General features: G+C 33.0%; 2 protein-coding genes across 5 annotated transcripts in view; one reads left to right on the forward strand and one right to left on the reverse strand.

The window, feature by feature from the left end:
• The first annotated feature begins 546 nt into the window (after window positions 1-546).
• Window positions 547-9,121, forward strand: LOC131532246 (retinoschisin-like). Its single transcript, XM_058763763.1, has 6 exons — window positions 547-1,350; window positions 2,204-2,229; window positions 3,365-3,551; window positions 6,258-6,399; window positions 6,543-6,738; window positions 8,963-9,121. Exons 1-6 carry the CDS (start codon window positions 1,179-1,181, stop codon window positions 9,119-9,121), a joined length of 882 nt encoding a protein of 293 aa, XP_058619746.1. The 5' UTR covers window positions 547-1,178.
• Window positions 8,742-19,932, reverse strand: part of LOC131532061 (cyclin-dependent kinase-like 5) — a 62,146-nt gene continuing 50,955 nt past the window's right edge. Inside the window, exons 15-20 of one of the 4 annotated variants that reach the window (XM_058763399.1) lie at window positions 19,056-19,149; window positions 17,942-18,047; window positions 16,205-16,327; window positions 14,720-14,908; window positions 12,480-12,859; window positions 8,742-9,085 (exon numbers count right to left, since the gene is read on the reverse strand). In XM_058763399.1, the coding sequence (XP_058619382.1) occupies window positions 12,524-12,859; window positions 14,720-14,908; window positions 16,205-16,327; window positions 17,942-18,047; window positions 19,056-19,149 (848 nt within the window). In that variant the 3' untranslated portion in view covers window positions 8,742-9,085; window positions 12,480-12,523. Of the gene's footprint in view, window positions 9,086-9,128; window positions 12,860-14,719; window positions 14,909-16,204; window positions 16,328-17,941; window positions 18,048-19,055; window positions 19,150-19,932 lie in introns of those variants that run through there. The other 3 variants (XM_058763400.1, XM_058763398.1, XM_058763401.1) reach the window with 3 other exon arrangements.

Raw genomic sequence — 19,932 nt, forward strand, 5'->3', positions numbered from 1 at the left:
AATCAACATATTACCTTAAAATGAATAACAAGCAGTCTACTTGCTTACATACGCGCTTGTAACTTAACCACATGCTTTATATGCATTATTTTTATTTTTTCAGTGCTATGTTGTTTGAGTAAAGTTTACGAACCGTGACTGAGTGAAAAGTACTTGAGCATTGTAGGGTAAACTTAAAATAATTAAGTAGAAATTACTCATCAAACTCTACCTGGCCACGTTAAATTTACTTATTTCCTCTACTAATTTTAGATAACTTAGTTAAGTAGATTTTACTTAATTCCTTATTTAAATTTTACTCAAAAAATATTCGTGCAAAGAAAAATTAAGCAAATTTAACTTCTTGTTTTTTTCAGTGTATATATCAGTGCCTTTGTTTTGTCTCAAGATGCACACCAGTAATGTTTTATTTTTTCATAAAAATTGCTTAAATGTCTTAATTGAGCTTTGATCTAATCCTGGTTTACTCTAAACCCTATATCTGTGAAACCAGGCCTTAATGCATAAAAATGAATTTAGTTGTATAATAATGACTATACATTTAAGTTGATTCAGTAATCAAATAAAATAATATTTTGACTTGGAATAAACACGGGCCTCGTTTAGGTGACCATTTTTCAGGGTGTTTTACGGTTTGAGAATTGTATATCAGCCTAACTATAAAAGGCCAATTCGGCTATTTAGTTGCATTTGATAAACTTGATTTCCAGTGCTGTTTATATTTAGATTTATAAACATTAAGGTTATATTGAATTTAACGTGCAACGTCTTTACAATGGTATGCACTGTATAAAGATCCTAGATTGTACACACAATTTTTGTCTACTTTTATTTATATAGGCTAGTCTATACATATGTGTTATTTACTCATATCTAAATTTTTTATAATTATCTGTGTATTGTTGTTGTCTGTGTACTGGAAGCTTCTGGCACTAAAACAAATTCTTTGTATGTGCAAACATACTCGGCAATAAAGCGCTTTCTAATTCTGATTGCTCTGTAATTCAGTCCCTCACAGATTCTTGTCAAAAATGTAATATGGCCCTACCCTGAGTACTGTTTTATTGTTTAATCAAGTGTGAACAAACACACACGGTTTAAGCAGTTGTAGATTTAAAGAGAAACACAAAAGTGGGTGCTTCAATGAAACCCAGAACTCAATGCTCTGAAAGAGAGCAATGAGAGAGAAGTCAGGCAGAGGCCGATCAGGACTATTATTGGATGAATGGAGTCAGTGGATTACAGTAATCCAGAGCGCACTGACCGCTGCTGTTCATAGTGCACTAGACCTGCTCATCGAGATGGACGCGAAGATCCTCAGAGTGTTTCTGCTGCTGCTGCTGACTCAAGGTACAAAGTGTGTGTGATATGAGAGCTGGACACACCATCTGTAGTACAGTAGCCTAGTTTCCATGAACTTGAAAGTTATGTATTTGCAGTAAAAGGAAAAATGGATGAAGCGGAAGTGTGCAGAATGATTCATGTTTGGAAAATTAAATTCAGGAGCTTTACTTTAATGATTTTAAAGGCCTGTTTAAACCGATAACCGATTATGCTTATACTAAGTGTGCCTTAGAAGTTTTGTCTTCTGCCACTTTATGTGCTCGAGCTATTTGTGGAGTGGATTCTGATTGGCTCAATGCTGTTATCATAGGCAGGAAATATATTAATCGCTCTGAAAGTGATTCCAGCAATATCAAGTCTTTTATCGTTGTAGACATACTTTACTCTCATATACATTTCTAAATATATTTTTGTAAATATATATTCTACCAATATATTTACCAATATGCTTTAAATATAAAGCATTTAAAAATACATTTTGCCCTCCATTTGTTTCAATCCAAGAAAAAACATTCCCATACTGTCACATTTTAAAGAAAAACATAATTTGTCAAAATTCAGCATGAAAAATACTTACCATATTAAAAAGCAAGCATTATTAAATTACAAGTCTAGTTTTGATCTATTTTTTCCTATACATTTAGATATAGCCTATATGTAGGCTACTGCAAGTATTTTCTTGCTCCTGAAATACATGGAAACTAAATATATTTTCAAATTTAAAAATCATATTTCATTGAGTTTCATTGTTTATAACATATATTTAAAATATATTTAGGCCAGATAAAATGTATTTTTGACTGTACTGGGATAGATATTTATTTAATAATAACATGTATCTCTATTATCTCTGTCACAGTTTTCATTGGTGTAAACACACAGGGGGTGAGTATAAATGTGTGTGTGTGTGTGTGTGTGTCTATGTGTGTGTGTACCTGGTATTCACTATGTTATGGGGACCAAATGTCCCCACGAGGATAGTAATACCAGTAAATTTGGACATTTTTTAGGTCCCCACAAGGAAACAAGTTTATAAATCACACAGAATCTAAAAATGTAGAAATGCTCATGTAAGGGGTAGGTTTAGGTGTAGGGCGATAGAATATACAGTTTGCACAGTATAAAAACCATACGCCTATGGGATGTCCCCATATAACATGGAAACACAACATGTGTGTGTGTGTGTGTGTGTGTACAGGTGTGTGTTACATACAGTGTTGGGCAGTAACTACTTACTAGTAATTTAGTTACTGTAATAATATTACTTTTTGCAGTAACTAGTAGTGTAACTAATTACTAATAAGATTTCAGTAATAATATTACAGTTACCATCCATAAAACAGCTTAGTTACTTTTGATGCCTCAACCCCGCTGATTTAAAATCTAACAATCAAGTCAAGGCAAGCTTGGAAAAGCTTACATTCAGCAGATAGAAATATTGCATTATATTGATTTTGTCAGGAAAAAAGATCTGTTGTGTAAGTTGTGGCGTTACTTTACTCTGGCATTACATCCCTCTGATCAGCATGTGGTACATTATATTAATATAATTACAAATATTTTTGGAAAATTAAACAGTTTCTTACAAACTCATGTGATTTGATCAAATACATAACGAAATTTAATCGCATATGGGTAATGTAAAAATTACTTCTAGCTACACATGACAATTAATGAGATGAATACAACACTTCTACTTGAATGTCATTATCAATCATTATTGAGTGTTTGTAATAACTTCTGACTGCGATCCAATGTGGATTTTGGTCAAATGATGAGGCAGAAATATGTTGTTAGTAACATTCTAGAAGAATTTTATCTGGAAGATACACAGTTACAACTTCTGTGAGGCGTGAAGAAAAAGTAACGTAACTAGTAGTGTAACTAATTACTGTTGCCAGAATGTAATTGAAAGAGTAACTAGTAATGAGTAATATATTACATTCTTTGAGTAACTAGCCCAACACTGGTTACATATGACAGTGTTTGTGACTACTGTATGTGTACATGTGTGTGTCAGGAGTTAGAGATGCCATGGCCTTATGAAGATGAGGATGAGGTGAGTGTGAAGGAAGTGGCGGAGAATCAAATGCCGACGGGCTGTAACTGTGACTGTCAGGAACCGCGACCCACCGGGACTCCAGCCACCTGGACCTCCATCAGCACCACGCCACCCACACGCAGCCCCTATCTGGACTGCATGCCGGGTCAGTGCCTGTCTACAATGCACAGGACTCTTCCAAAAAAAGGATAACACACACATACATGCATATAGATATACAGTGGTGGCCAAAATGATTAGAACACAAGTATTTTCAGCAGCTAAAAGTGGTTTTAAGTCAGTTATTTCTATCTTTTGCTGTAGTGTGTCAGTAGGAAATATCAGTTTACATTTCCAAACATTAATTTTGCCATTAATTGTAATAATCCAGTGAGATTTTTGTGCTCCACACAGAGATCGAACTGATCATCATCCAGTCTGTCTGGAATGACATGAATAAACTGAGACAGACTGAATCCAGAAGAACTGTGGAGAACAACGTCTCCAAGATGCTTCAAGAAACCTACCTGCAAAGCTACAGTACTGTTAAAAGTTATAGGCACTTGTGTAAAAATGCTGTAAAATGAGGATGCTGTCAAAAATACTGTCATAAATAGATTTTCTTTATCAGTTAACTTCTGTTAAGTAAATGAAATCAACATTTGGTGTGAGCATCCTTTGCATTTAAAGCAGCTTTTGCCCTCGGTGCACTTGAGCAGTTTTTCAGGAAGCTTTGCAGGTAGATTTCTTGAAGAGTCTTGGAGACGTTGCTTCTAGCTGGTGAAAATGTTCTAATAATTTTGGCCACCACTGTAGATATACAGACGTGTGTGTGTGTGTGTGTGTGTGTCTTAATTTATTAATTTTTTAACTGATAGAAAAAATATATGATACTTTTAAACAAGAAACTAAAATTACCATGTGGCAGCAAGCCACTGTCTTAATAAGCGAGTCATTTGTTAAATCGATTCTTTCAAAATGACTGATTCATTTTTATGAAGAGATCAGTGAATCACTGACTCACCTGATTTGTTTAAAATACAAACATTTTCAGTGCTGAAACATGGCTTTGTTTGGAACCATTTTTGTGAGTAAAATAGAGCAAAAATGACAATATTGTCTCTACAAATCAAATCACTTAATGTTTATTTCTTGTTTATTGAATTGTTGCCCTATGTCCTGCTGTCAGCAAGATGTTTGCTGTGCACTATATCATAATATATTTGAGATATTGAAGAAGCTTTAAATGTGTGAAGTTATAGAACCTAGAATGTTTATGAGGACTACATGCAGTTAAGGTTTTTTTTTTTTTAAATCCTGAATATAAGCATGCTTGACAGGACCACACGCTTGCAGAGCATCACATGCATGTCTGTATTTGGCCTGTGTGGGTGTTGAATGATAAAAACATGCAAAGTCATGCAGTGAACGGCAGCATTACTTGTCACTGCAAGACGAGAGCACCTCTCGGTCCCTTCGGAAGTGCATGCTTACTGATTCAGGGCATGAAGCCAAGAGGCTTTCGAGCTATTACGTGAGTAACGATCATCCATGATGCATCAGCCAAAACTGATGACACATGAACCACCCTCTGTCCTCAGTTTGACAGAGCAGCGGACATTACGATCAAATTATTAACAGATCAGGAGAAAGAACTAAAGGACTGTCTGATGGAGACGATGAGACGAGATGAGCGAGAGACCATCAGGATGAGAATGAGTGAGAAACGGTGACTTTGAGCGAGGGTAGAGAGTGCCAGTGGATAATCTCATCACTAATGATTGTGATGCCCAGATTACCGGGCCTGAAATAGGGCCGTCTGTCCTGCTCCATCACAAACTGCTGGAGATCCACACGTGCCAATCAACAGGGCTCCTGATCTTCACACAGCCTGGAAAAGACTCATATGACAATATATATTGTCCCCCCCCCCCCCCATATGACTGTAAAGCGCTTTGAGTATACAGCAATCCACAATATAGCACTATATAAATGCTTCATTCATTCATTCAAAATGATAATATGACATTCAAAGCATGCATTTGTGTTCATTTTATTCATACTCTGGATGCTGCAGGGATGATGTGTTTTTTTAGGCAAAATTGTGTTTCATCACTTGTGCTTCCATCATCTTGAAGTCAATGGGTTTTTCTACAACATGAAATATGTGACCCTTGACCATAAGGGTCAATTTTCTGAATTTTTTTCTGGTCAATTTCCATTGATGTATGGTTTGTTAGGATCGGACAATATTTGGCTGAGACACAACTATTTGAAAATCTGTAATCTGAGGGTGCAAAAAAAAAATCGCCTTTAAAGTTGTCCAAATGAAGATTTTAGCAATGCATATTACTAATCAAAAATTAAGTTTTGATATATTTATGGTAGGAAATTTACAAAATATCTTCATGGAACATCAACTTTACTTAATATCCGAATGATTTTTGGCATAAAAGAAAAATTGATAATTTTGACCCATACAATGTAATTGTTGGCTATTGCTACAAATATACCTGTGCTGCTTATGACTGGTTTTGTGGTCAAGGGTCACATGATATATCCATAATACCCCTTAAAAAGCATTTACTTGTCTTTAAAAAGGCATTTGCTAACAGCCTACATTTAGCTTTTTACTTCTGGCGATTGTTTTCTGCAATAATCCTAAAGCCATTGGAAAACTCCTATTGGGTTTTTATAGGTTTATGCTAACTTGGCCTACAAAAATGCATCATGATTCATCACTTCCTGTTGACAGTTTTACCGTTTCTGAGTTCCAGGAACTGGTGGAGGTTGGTCCTGCTTGTGTAAATCACATTGAACATGATGTTCTCAACATGACTTGATGGTTTCCATGCTCCTTGTTTCTAATCAGAGTGTCCCTACCACAAGCCGCTGGGGTTTGAGTCTGGGTCGGTGGTGGCGGAGCAGCTTACCTGTTCAAACCAGGATCAGTACGTGGGCTGGTTCTCCTCATGGACCCCAAATAAAGCCCGACTGAACAGTCAGGGGTTTGGGTGAGTGTCTCAGAAAAACCTTCTAGCAGCCTGAAATTAAAGCTTGGATTTCACCATTACCAAAATGACTAGCGCTAAATCTGATTTAACTTGTGTGGGGTCATAATAAAGCGGACTCTGACTGACTCTCTGCTCCGTCGCAGCTGTGCTTGGCTGTCCAAATTCCAGGACACGAATCAGTGGCTTCAGATTGACCTCCAGGAGGTGCGGGTGGTCTCGGGTATCCTGGCTCAGGGCCGCTGTGATGCTGACGAATGGACAACGAAATACAGCCTGCAGTACCGAACTCAAGACAACCTCAACTGGATTTATTACAAAGACCAGACCGGGAACAACAGGGTAAAAGCCTTAAAATACAAGAGTGTTTTGAGTACAATCAAAAGGATTCCTCTAAAATCTGACGTTTGATCCTATGTGAAAAAAAACCTTCAGTAACACCGTCAAGTTTTAATACTAGCCTCTTGTTCTACCATTAACGAACATGCCATCCACACCAAAGACAATAACAATAACTATAAATATGAAGTTTTAATTATCATTCTAATTCTAAGAGAATAGCGAAGTACACACAATAACTAATAACAATATTGCTTGAATCTCTTTCACTTTCAATTATTTTCCCGCTGATGAACGATAAACATCTACAGCCAATTACAATCTTTCTGACTTTAAAGAGCGCAAACGTTTAAACATTATTGCAGCGCACGCTTATAATAAACAGAGCGTTATCACCTGTTGGTGTGGGCGCTAATAAAGGGCACTGATATCTTTTACAGTTATGGTTCTTGGCGTGAAACGCTCTAAAATGGTAATCTAACTAACTATTTATCACTATTAAGTACCAAGACAAAGTTTTACCACATTATTGCCTAATTTCTGTGAAGTTTCCTATCCAAGAATGCACGGCGCATGTCTGATAGGCCCAGTTTTACAGACAGGGCTTAAGTTAAGCTAGAATTAGGCCATAGTTCAATTAGGACATTTACGTAACATGCCTTAGATAAAAACAGTACTGGGGTGCATCTTGAGACAAAACAATGAAACTGACATTTTAAGATCAGTCAGTGAAAGTTTCTTTCAGTTAAAACAGCCCAGACATGCATTTTAGTCCGGGACTAAGCTTAAGCCTTGTCTATGAAACCGGGAGATAATAGCTATGTTTCCATCCACCTATTTTTATACGCATTTTGGAATATCACATAAAAAACCACTGGATGGAAACGCCAAGATGCGCATAAATACTATATAAAAAATAAAATTTAAACTTTTTTATCCAATAAGAAAAAATGCAAATAAACTACGATGGAAACACGTTTGTCTTTATTCATCAGGAAGTGACGATTTTGTTCTCTTTAACTGGTTGTTTGCAAATGTTTTATGCAATATTCCACTTTTGTGCATAAGTTAAATTTGCATCTTTGGATGGAAACATAGCTAATGTTTGTACATTTACATTTAGTCATTTAGCAGACGCTTTTATCCAAAGCGACTTACAGACAAAAGCAATCAAAATCAACAAAAGATCAATAATATGCAAGTGCTATAACAAGTCTCAGTTAGCTTAAAGGGTTGCTCCACCCCAAAATGAAAATTGTGTCATTAATCACTTACCCCCATGTCGTTCCAAACCCGTAAAAGCTTCGTTCAACTTCGGAACACAATTTAAGATATTTTGGATGAAACCCGGGAGGTTTGTGTCTGTCCCATTGACTGCCAAGTAAATACCACTGTCAAGGTCCAGAAAAGTATGAAAGACATCGTCGAAAACAATGTTATGTCAAAATTACGTCACTGTAATTTTATGAAGCGACGAGAATACATTTGTACGCCAAGAAAATAAAAATAACGACTTTATTCAACAATTTGTCTCCTCCGCGTCACCGTAGCGCCATTTTGGAGAATATCCGCTGAACACAAATAGCATACGCTGTTCTGTGTCAGCTGCGCCACACAGATACGTTTTTAACGTTTATTTATGCTTTGATTTTGTATTTATGCTTTGATCCGTGTGGCGCGGCTGACACAGAACAGCATACGCTATTTGCGTCCAGCAGATATTCTCCAAAATGGCACTACTGTGACAAATTTTTGAATAAAGTTGTTATTTTTATTTTCTTTGCGTACAAAAAGTATTCTCGTCGCTTCATAAAGTTCAGATTGAAGCACTGATAGCAGATGGACTATTGTGACGATGCCTTTCATACTTTTCTGGGCCTTGACAGTGTTATTTACTTGGCAGTCAATGGGACAGTCACAAACCTCCAGAATATCTTAAATTGTGTTCCGAAGACGAACGAAGCTTTTACGGGTTTGGAACGACATGGGGGTAAGTGATTAATGACAACATTTTCATTTTGGGGTGGAGTATCCCTTTAAGGCAGTACACGTAGCAAGTTTTTTTTTTTATTGTATAATAAATAAAAAGAAAACAGGCAGAGTAGAAAAAGAATAGAGCAATGACAATTTTGGATTTTTGATGACAATGTTGGATTAGTCAGTAGTGAGTATACTGGCATGAACCCCCATCATGTAATGATGTTTATGGCTTGTGTTCATCCATCAGGTGTTTTATGGAAACACGGACCGATCCTCCACGGTCCAGAACCTGCTGCGTCCGCCCATCGTGGCGCGGTATCTGCGGATCCTTCCTCTGGGCTGGCACACGCGCATCGCCCTACGCCTGGAGCTGCTCATGTGCATGAACAAATGCACCGTGGGTTAAGAACAGCTTTAGGTACTAAAGTAAAATACTCAGACCAGAGGGTAATAATACCACATAACTGTAGCTTCTGTGTGTACAAAATAAAACAAATAACCATTTTTGGTCCAAAACATGAGGGCTGGTTTATTATCAATGACTTGCTGATCTTTGCAAAGTTTGCAAAAAAGAGCAACAGTCCATTTTGCTTTCTGAAATAATAATTAATGATAATAATAAAAGATGTAACGATTAACCGCGAGCCGGTTGAAAATCGATTCAAATGTGTGACGATTCAAATCGGTTGAGATGCCAAACAAATCGCGATATAATCGGAGTAGGAGTTTATAAATAGAGTAGAGCGGTAATAATTGAATAAATTCCATATTGATTCAATAATTGAGTCAGAAAACATGTGAACAACCATCGAGCTTCTTAGTAACTGCATTTAAAACGGTCAAAAATCAATACCACAGATAAAGGCTGTAAACTAGCTAGCTAGCTGTTTCTGACTCAGCACAACAACCAAAATAAACTGTTATTATCTAATAAATGGCTGTAAATATAACCAGAAGAGGACTCGCACACTGATGTTACTGTAGGTGTCTTTTTGAAAAATTCCATTAGCAATTAGACATTAGCAATTAACACATAAAGAGACGCAGTGTCGAGCTAATCAGGTATAAAACAAAATGGAAAATCCTGTCTTAAAATTACTAACCACCCAGCTAACAATTTTTGGTTCCCAAAATGTTCTCTTTAGGTTATCACAACGTTCTGGGGAGGTTAGTTCATAGTTTTTAAAAATAAAACCTAAAAAAGAGCATTAGAGAATGTTCTGTAGGCCTATACATTCAGGGAAGGTTAGGTGTTTTTGTTGTTGTTGTTTTGTTTTTTGCTTGCTTGTTTGTTTGGGAAGGTTAATTTTCAGTTCCCAGAATGTTCTTATATGGTTTTCAAAAATAAATAAATAACCACGTTGTTTTTGATGGGTTGACGGGATGTGCCGACCTAGTAACTGCTATTGATACTGAAATAAGTCATTTCAAACCATAACAACAAGCTTTAGCATGTGCTAACATCAAGGGTGTAGGAGATGATTAAAATTAGCTTTGCAATTGTTCAATGCTAGCAAAACCTAAACCATTCTATGCAATGCTAGCATTTGCTCTCCTAGTGTAGTACGGTATTTTACACGTAAAATATTTATAAGACAAAAAAACATTCAAGTGCACTGCTCAAGGACAGTTCACGTTTGATTTGGTTTGATTTGGTTTTATTCATGGATTCTTTTAAAAAACAGACAGTCTTATGTTTATTTAAATGAGCTCATTAGCATCTCAACTCCTCACTGTAGCTGAAAAACACATGATTATAGAGTGAAACACCATCCGTCATGACAATCCTGCGATATGAAACGTGTGGCAGTAGAAGAGACTGATGAATAAACTTCAGACACAAGGGCCGCGGTGATGGATTAGCGGCTAATTGACTAGTTTATGATCAATATTCTCAATAATCTAGATGATTCGAGGATAATTCCTATACATAAATCTCTGAAAATAAAATGAGATGCATATCGCTGATGTGTAATCGAGCTCGGTTTTCCAGGAAATCCTGGCATTTGACATCTCTTGTACCCGACTGACATATGAATCATTCGTGTAAAAACCAGCTGAGACGAAACAATACGCCTCCAGGAACCTTGAGCTTTATTTAGAAGATTATCTGGCGAATGTGAAATTACATATTGCATAAAATTAATAAATTATTATTATTATTATTATTATTATTATTATTATTTCTCCTCCTCGTGTATACACACACACTGGCTCTATTTCCCTAAACAGAAACATGAAACAATCTAAAGAGCTTCGACATCTGATATCCAGATATTGCATGTAAAACTGTATTTGCAGTGTTCAAAGAACTCTATACCTGAGGGAATCAAAGACTGATAAGATATAGTAAAAAGTAATCTTACTTTAAAAATAAAAAAAAGGCATCATATACTCTGACTTTTTTTTTTTTTGCAGTGGATCTTAATGGCCGGCAGGTGGAGCCACACCATTTCATTTGATTTGGTCAGATTTGGTTGACGTTTTTGCTTCAATTGTTATTTTAAAGGCTTAAGAAATTTCAGTGGCTGTGATTTGTAAAGACTAACAAAAGACCCACACGAAACCCAGATAGCACACGTATGTTGTCGGGACGTTTTTTAGACGCTTCGTCATCTGCAGTACACTATGGGTCAAAGTTTGGAATAATTATGAATTTTATTGTCGCCAAGTCTGCATTTATTTGATTAAAATTACAGTAAAAACTGAAAAAAAGTGAAATATTATTAGAATTGAAAATAACTCTTCTATATGAATATAGTGTAAAATGTAATTTATTTCTGTGATGCGCAGCTGAATTTTCAGCATCATTACTGCAGTCTTCAGTGTCACATGATCTTCAGAAATCATTCTAATATGCTGATTTGCTGCTCTATTATTGATTATTGGTACTCAATATTTTTTTAGGATTCTTTGATGACATTTGTAACATTATAAATGTTTTCAACATTGATAATAATCAGAAATGTTCTTTGAGCAGCAAATCAGCATGTTAGAATGATTTCTGAAGATCATGTGACACTGAAGACTGGAGTAATGATGCTGAAAATACAGCTTTGATCACAGAAATAAATTAAAGTTTAACAGATATTCACATAGGAAACAGCTGTTTTAAATTGTAAAAATATTTCACAATTTTGCTGTTTTTACTGTATTTTTAATTAAACAATTACAGCTTCGTTGAGCAGAAAAGTCTGCTCTCAAAATCTGAATTATTTGCTAGTGTTTGTCGTCCCTGTTGTGTGTTAGTATGATATTCACAACATTTAAGAATTAAATTTATACATAAATATGACATTTAAAGTAACATACGTGTGCTATCTGGGAAGCACACGCACATATAATCGCGCATTCTTACCGTTAATTACTGTTACTCTTAATATCTACCGATATTCACTGAATTGTAAACAGAAAATACTCAAAGACAAAGCCGTAATATCTATATATACTGTAGTCTTATTCTATAACTATAAAATAAATGTCAATACTGTCATCTATACATGAACCTTTAGCCAAATATAAGAGTAACTATGCAGAATCAGATAATATTTATATACTACAACCAGAGTAGAAACTAAAGCCGCACGTACAGTGCTATACATTTATATATTCCCATTTACATAGAGCTATATCATCTGCTTTTAGACTGTATTATCAGATAACAAAAAATACAGTAATTACAGTACATAAATAATATAAGAAGTGCTATCAAATATTAAAAACTAAAAAAGAAAAAACCCAAAAATAAAGACATATAGGCCTACCCTTAATACGCAAGAAAAGAAGGTCCATCAGGGGTGAGTTGGACTCACAGCGCCGTCTCTTTAAGGTCATTCAGGTTTGGCAAACGTGAACGAAAGTGGCGAGCGAAGCCGTTGGGGCCCGTTTTGGAGGTCAGCTGGTCGGGATACGGGTTTCCCTCGGGACGGCCCAGAGCGCTGGAGTGCCAGCCGGACTCCAGGGGCCCCGGGGCCCCGTATGCAGCCGGACGGCCCTTGGGCTGCATGGAGCCGAGGCCACGCGGCTCCACGAAACTCCCGCCTCCTTTGGAGGATGGCAGGGGGTAGTGGAGATCTGCCGAGGTTTGGTTGGAGGACGAGGACGAGGAGGTGAGATGAAGCAGCTTCCGTAAAGACTTAAGAGGCTGAGAGAGAGAAACGAGGCTTTACTTCACTGATGGAAATCTACAGCACAAAATGTTTTCAGATCATTTATATATCATTTATTATAATTTAATTTATAAAATTATAATTTATTATACTTATAATTTAGAAAAATCAAAAACTGAATCTTTTTATATTTTAAATCAATCTTATATATATATATATATATATATATATATATATATATATAGTACAGTTTATTTATATGTAAGTTAATACAGAATTTATAAAAATCATAAACGGAATATTTTTATTTATTTATATATTTATATAATTTACATCATCTCTATGCAAGTAATTTATAAGTAATTTTACAGAATTTATAAATAAAAATCCCCCAAAAATTTTTTGTATTTTAAATAAATATTTTTATTTATTATATTTATAAGTTAATAAAAATCAAGGTTTATAAAAATCAAAAACAGAATTTTTATAGAATTTATTTATATATTCATAGTAATTTAGAAGTATTTTTTTTACAGAATTTAAAAAAAATCAGAAACAGAATCTTTTCATATTTTATATATTTTTATATGTTATAGAATTTATTTATTAGTAAGTTAATACAGAATTTATAAAAATCAAACATTGATCTTTTTCTATCATTTATTTATACATTTATATAATTTACATCATTTATACACAATATACAATTTATTTATAAGTAATTTACTACAGAATTTATAAAATGAAAAAAAAATTTATATAATTTTTATATAATTTACAACATTTATAACTTTTATATACATATATAATATTATATATACATATATATAAAATAATTTTTATATGCAATTTAATGCATTATTTATAAAAATCCAAAACGGACTCTTTTGATTATATAACATATTGAGCTGTAACCACACAAGTGTACTATTAATAACCCCTATTATGCATTATTTCTGTGTGGGTATTTTATTCCTGCAAGTGAGATGATTTTAACAATTCCAGGTGTTATTTCCAATCTAAAATGTACTTTCATATTGATTATAATTAAATTAAATTAAATTAAATTAAATTAAATTATGTAAAGTATAATATTTGTTTTTCTTGAAACAGCTCTATAGCACATGCGTCACAGCATGTCTATAAAATCTATTCATAACTAATATGCTCCTGTAATAATAAAAATCACTATTACTTTCAAGGCTCATTATACATGAAAGCATGTTCATGAGATATTTTTTATTTTTATTTTATCATATTATTTTATAGCTATTATGTACACTATTCTTTAAAAGTTTGGGGTCAGTAAGATTTTTTCTTTTTTTTTTAATAATACTTTAAATACAATTAAATTGGTCAAAAGTGACAGTAAAACATTTATAATGTTACAAAAGATTTCTATTTCAAATAAATGCTAGAAAAAAATAAAATCCTAGAGTTTCCACAAACATATTGTACAGCACGACTGTTTTCAACATTGCTAATAATCAGAAATGTTTATTGAGCAGCAAATCAGCATATTAGAATGATTTCTGAAGATCATGTGACACTGAAGACTGGAGTAATGATGCTGAAAATTCAGCTGCACATCACAGAAATAAATTACAGTTTAACAGATATTCACACAGAAAACAGTTATTTGAAATTGTAATAATATTTCAAAATTTTTTACTGTATTTTTATTCAATAAATGCAGCCTTGCTGAGCAGAAGACACTCTTTTAAAAACATTAGAGAATCTTACCAACACCAAATGTCTGAATGCTAGTAGAGTATGTATGTTTTATTTCTGAATGCACATTAACATGCAGTTCTTTTATGTAAAGCGCCTTGTAAACACAGTTTTATTGACTCAAGCTGTTGTAGTGTGACAGTGTGTGAAGAGTGAGTGAGCACCTGTGAGTGTGTGTCGGGCGCTCTCTCCGCGGGCCAGTCTGCGTCCCGCTCCGGATCCTGGTCTCGCTCTCGCTCTCGGTCGCGGCTGCGCTCTCGGTCTCGGCTGCGGGTGCGATGTCTGCTGCCCTGGTGTGTGTACGAGCGGGACGCTTTCTGCATCAGCACCTGATCCGGCCCCTCGCTCGGCACCTGACCAATCACACGCCGCACAGCGCTGTCAATCACCTCCTCATCACAGCAGCACAACACACAGCAACAGCCCCGCAAACAACCACAATACTTTTTTTTTTAATACTTTTACTTTTTCATCATCATCATATTATTATTATTATTATTATTATTATTATTATTATTAATAACCAGATTAGACGGGTTTTCACAACAACATCATATTATTATCATTTTTAATATTACTTTAATCATACTTTTATGATGATGATTGTTATTATTTACTAGATTACTATTGTTTTAATATTACTTTATTATAACATTATTATATTATTATATATACATTATGTATAATAAAACTACCGTATAACTATAAATATTATATATTAACATTTTTAATATCACTTATTAATTTATATTATTTTCTTATTATTAATATTATGTTTTATGATGATGATTAATCAAATTAGACCATAAAAACACTAAAGGTGTCTTACATCATTATTATTATTTTTTAAAATTACTTAATATTATTATTATTACTTTTAATATTAATTTTATACTATTATTAATATTACATTTTATTATGATGATTATTATTATTTCATTATAATTAACCAGATTAGATAAAGTAAAAAACACTAACGGCTTTTCACAACATCATCATATTATTTTTTAAATATTATTTAATTTTTTTCTTTATTATTATTCCAGAAGAAAATTAATTGTTTTCACTTTTTAATTTTTATTATTATATTTTTACAGGCAAAATAATAATAATAATATAAATAATAATAAAGAGTATAATTATGTATAATTTAGTATAATAAATATATTTCTGTAATATAATAAACAAACAAACAAAAAATTTTGATTGGACATTATTTTGTTCATTAAAAGCAGCACAAATTAATTTCAACACACAAATACTACCATGCTACAACTTACAACTGCATTTTACAATAATATAGTGCTGTTTATTTGCATTTCAGAAATGAAAATGGCATCTTCTTTGCATTACAGTAAATATGCTTCATTTTCTATAAGCAAAATATAACTTCCTACAGCTCTCCTTTGATTTTAGGCTGTAATATGACACACATATGACAATCTGCTTCTGCGGAAAAACATGCAAACCACAGAATGCAGATATGGGCGGAGTCATTCTAATGAGATGATGACATCACAGACCTGACAGCCAATGAGGAGACACGCGCCCAGCCCACTGGAGCAGAAGTGATTAGTGTTGTTAATCATGCAGCGCAGCGGTTTAGTGTGTGTTAGCCGACTCTATCTGTGTGTGTGAGACTGGTGTACCATTGCTGTGGCCACTAGGGGACGCTCTCTCTCAGAGGAGCTGCGCGCGAAGCTCCTCTGAGAGTGAAAGAGAGGAAACAGAGCTTTCCTCACGACTGGCCGTCGCTCGTCATCAGCGTCGGTCTGCAATACAAGAGCACAACACTCACACAACAACAGCACATCGCCACCCCACTCCACTGTCTCTGATTAGGGCTCACACAATTATCTTCATTATTTATCATTTTTATAGTAAATATTTGGAATTTGTTTTTATTTTTAAATCTTCTAGGTTCTTTGTTAGTTCTCATTAATATTTTGAATTGTTTCTTTATATATATATATATATATATATATATATATATATATATATATTTTCCATGTTCATTTTAATTTTAGTTAAAGTTTTTGCTAATTTAGTTTCTATCATTTTTATTAGGTTTTTTCATCTATGTAGTTTTTATTAATATTTTATTTCAGCTTTAGTTTCAGTTATTTTAGCACATCAAACAGTTAAAACACTGATAGTTTATCTCAACATCATATTATTATTGTTTTTAATATATTACTTTATCATAATATTATAATACATATTATATGGCATCTTACAACATCTTATTTATTGTTTTAAGCATGATTTAATTACTTATGACTATTAGTTTATATTCATTTTCATACTATTATTCATATTACATTTTATTATGATGATGATTATGATGATTATTATTATTATTTCATTATAATTAACCAGATTAGACATAGCAAAAACACTCATGGCTTTTCACAACATCATAATATTATTATTTAATTATTATTTTATATTAATAGTTTTATGATTGAAACCAATTTGATATTTTTATTAGGTTTTCTCATCTATATAGTTTATTAATTATTATTTCAGCTTTAGTTTCAGTTATTTTAGCACATCAAATTGAACTAAAGTTATTTTTTACATTTTATTTCAGTTAATGTTTATTTTATATTTTATATTTAATATAGTTTTTATTTTTTATTTTATATTTTTATTTTCTTCCAAGTATCGAAAACATTTTAACTGCTTTAGTTTAGTTAACAACCTGCAAACTAATCAGCTTACCTTACAGATTTTAACGCTCTAGAACTTTTAGATTAGGGTTTATAATTAAATATAAAAATAATAATAAATATTTCATGTTTTCATTTTAAAAGGGCTCATATTATGACAAATCCATTTTTTACATTTTGAATTAGTTTTTATATTTTCCATTTTAATTTTAGTTAAAGTTTTTGTAATTTTGTTTCTGTCATTTTTATTAGTTTTTTGGTCTATATAGTTTAATATTAATTTTAATGTTAATTTAATTTAATATAATTTTTTTGTTTGAGTTATTTTAGTACTTAAGAGTTTTTAAATATATTATTTGATTTCAGTTAATGTTTATTTTATTTTTAAGCAAAAACAAACAAACAATAAGCTTTTGGTTTTAATTAACAATGATAACCCTGCAAACCTACCTAACCCTACCTGAGAGATTTTAGCTCTCTAGAAACAACTGAATATTGATTATGGGTTAAATAATTAATATAAATTATATTCAATGAAAAACGACCTAAATTTGGGACTTTTCCTCTCACAAAGTTATCATGTGACTTCAAAAGATTGGGTCGAGTCGGGTGACGGGTCTGGTTTACACTCTACTAGTCACTTACACACACATTAAACTATTAGACATAAAACACGTGACACACACACACACACACACACACACACAGACTCACGGTTTGAGACTTCTTCTTCTTCTTCTTGATGGATCTGAAGAAGCCTTGTTTCTCCTTCTCTTTGGTGGGTTCTGGAGGACTCAGGTCCCGCGTCTCAGACCCCGTCCTCGTCAAACAAGACACACTTAATTAGTGCTGTCAAGCGATTAATCGCATCCAAAATAAAAGTTTACATAATATATGTGTGTATACAGCGAATATTTATTATGTATATATAAATACACACACATGCATGTATATATTTAGGAAAAATATGTTATGTTTATATTTTAAATATATATAACATAAATTATAAGAATATAAATATATACATGTAAATACATATACATATTTTCGAAATGTATGCTGTATGTGTGTGTATTTAAATACACATAAAAATGTACACAGTACACACACACATATATTTTGTAAAGAAAAACTCTTTGTATGCACACAGCACTACACTTATTACAACTCATGCTTACAATCTCTTTTTATTTTTTATTTTATTATACATTTTTATTTTATTAATACTTTTATTAATATTTTTAATTATTGTTTTTAAATGTCTACATAGTTTTCATTTTATTTGTTTTAGTTATTTTAGCACTTCAAGTTAAACTAAACAAAAATGAGAAATGTTGCCTTGGTAACTAGCTGAAATAAAATACGTTTTTTAATATTTTATGTTAGTTACTGATTATTTTATTTCAAGTAAGGAAAATGTTTTAATGGTTTTAGTTTTAATTAACGAGAATTACCATGGAAACTGGTCACCTGAGATTTCTTTAAAAACAAGCTTCTAATTAATTATAACAATAATGATAAATAGTTTATTTGAATTTTTATGTTCATATCACAAATTGTCTGTCCAATGCACTAAAGTGTCAGAAATAATTTTAAAAAGCATTTATTGCATCATAGCTATTAATATAAATATATTTGTTCCATGATTTGTTTATTCCAAGCACAGGAAAGCTAAACATTTCTTAAAAATAAAGTCCTTACATGATACTGTTTATTTTTTCACGTTATCATGGGAAAAAAGTTTGATTCAAATTAAGTTTTGGTGGAGCCAAATAACAGTAGCACATAAAAGTAGGTCAATCATAGTGTGTCAGTGCATCATCCTCACCACGGGTCGTATGTGGGTTGGTGTATGTTGTGGCTGCTGTCCATCGTGACTCCTGAACTCTCGTGGAAGGAGTTATCGGGTCTGGGAGACGGCACTGATCAAAACAGAAAAACATCAACATATTAATCAAATTAATGCACTGAGATCAACCAGTGTTACAGAAAGCAATGAATTATATTGCACTGTTAAAGTAACTTTTGCATTACTTCTCACTCGCCCACTCTTCCAGAACAACAACCGTTTTGTGGGGTTTTTAGTGGTATTTGTTTTGCTGGGTTTTGATTGTCTTTCCAACACAGTTAGCATGCAATGACTGTATCGCAGTAGATACCGCGACGCATGCAGTGTCGACAGTTTTGTTGATTATAATGGGAGCAATTGAATTTGATTTGCATCGCACCTGCAGCGTAGAGACTGTAGCAAGCACTGCATGAACCTATAATATGTGACTACAGTATACGGGGAACAGAGAACTTTTCAATTGCATTCATTAAAGAACAAATTAGACAACATAGAAAGAAATAAAACAAAATAAAATAAATTAAAAAAATTGATAAAACATTACGCGACTACAGTATGGGGAACGGAGAGATTTTCAATTGCATTTGTCAGTAAATAAATTAGAGAACACATAAATAAAATAAAACAAAATATTTAATTTAACGCATTAACAAAATAAGCCTGGTATTATGATAAAAAACATTATTGTTATTTATTTCTTTATTATTTATTATGCATGAACTACAGTACGGGAAGAGTTTTCAATTGCATTTGTTTAATAAATAAATTAGACAACAGAAAAATTAATTAAATTAAACTGAATTATAAACTTCATAAATTATTAAAATAAATCCCAGTATAATGATAAAACATTACT

The sequence above is a fragment of the Onychostoma macrolepis genome, chromosome 23 (genome assembly GCF_012432095.1).
Source record: "Onychostoma macrolepis isolate SWU-2019 chromosome 23, ASM1243209v1, whole genome shotgun sequence".
Lineage (NCBI taxonomy): Eukaryota > Metazoa > Chordata > Actinopteri > Cypriniformes > Cyprinidae > Onychostoma > Onychostoma macrolepis.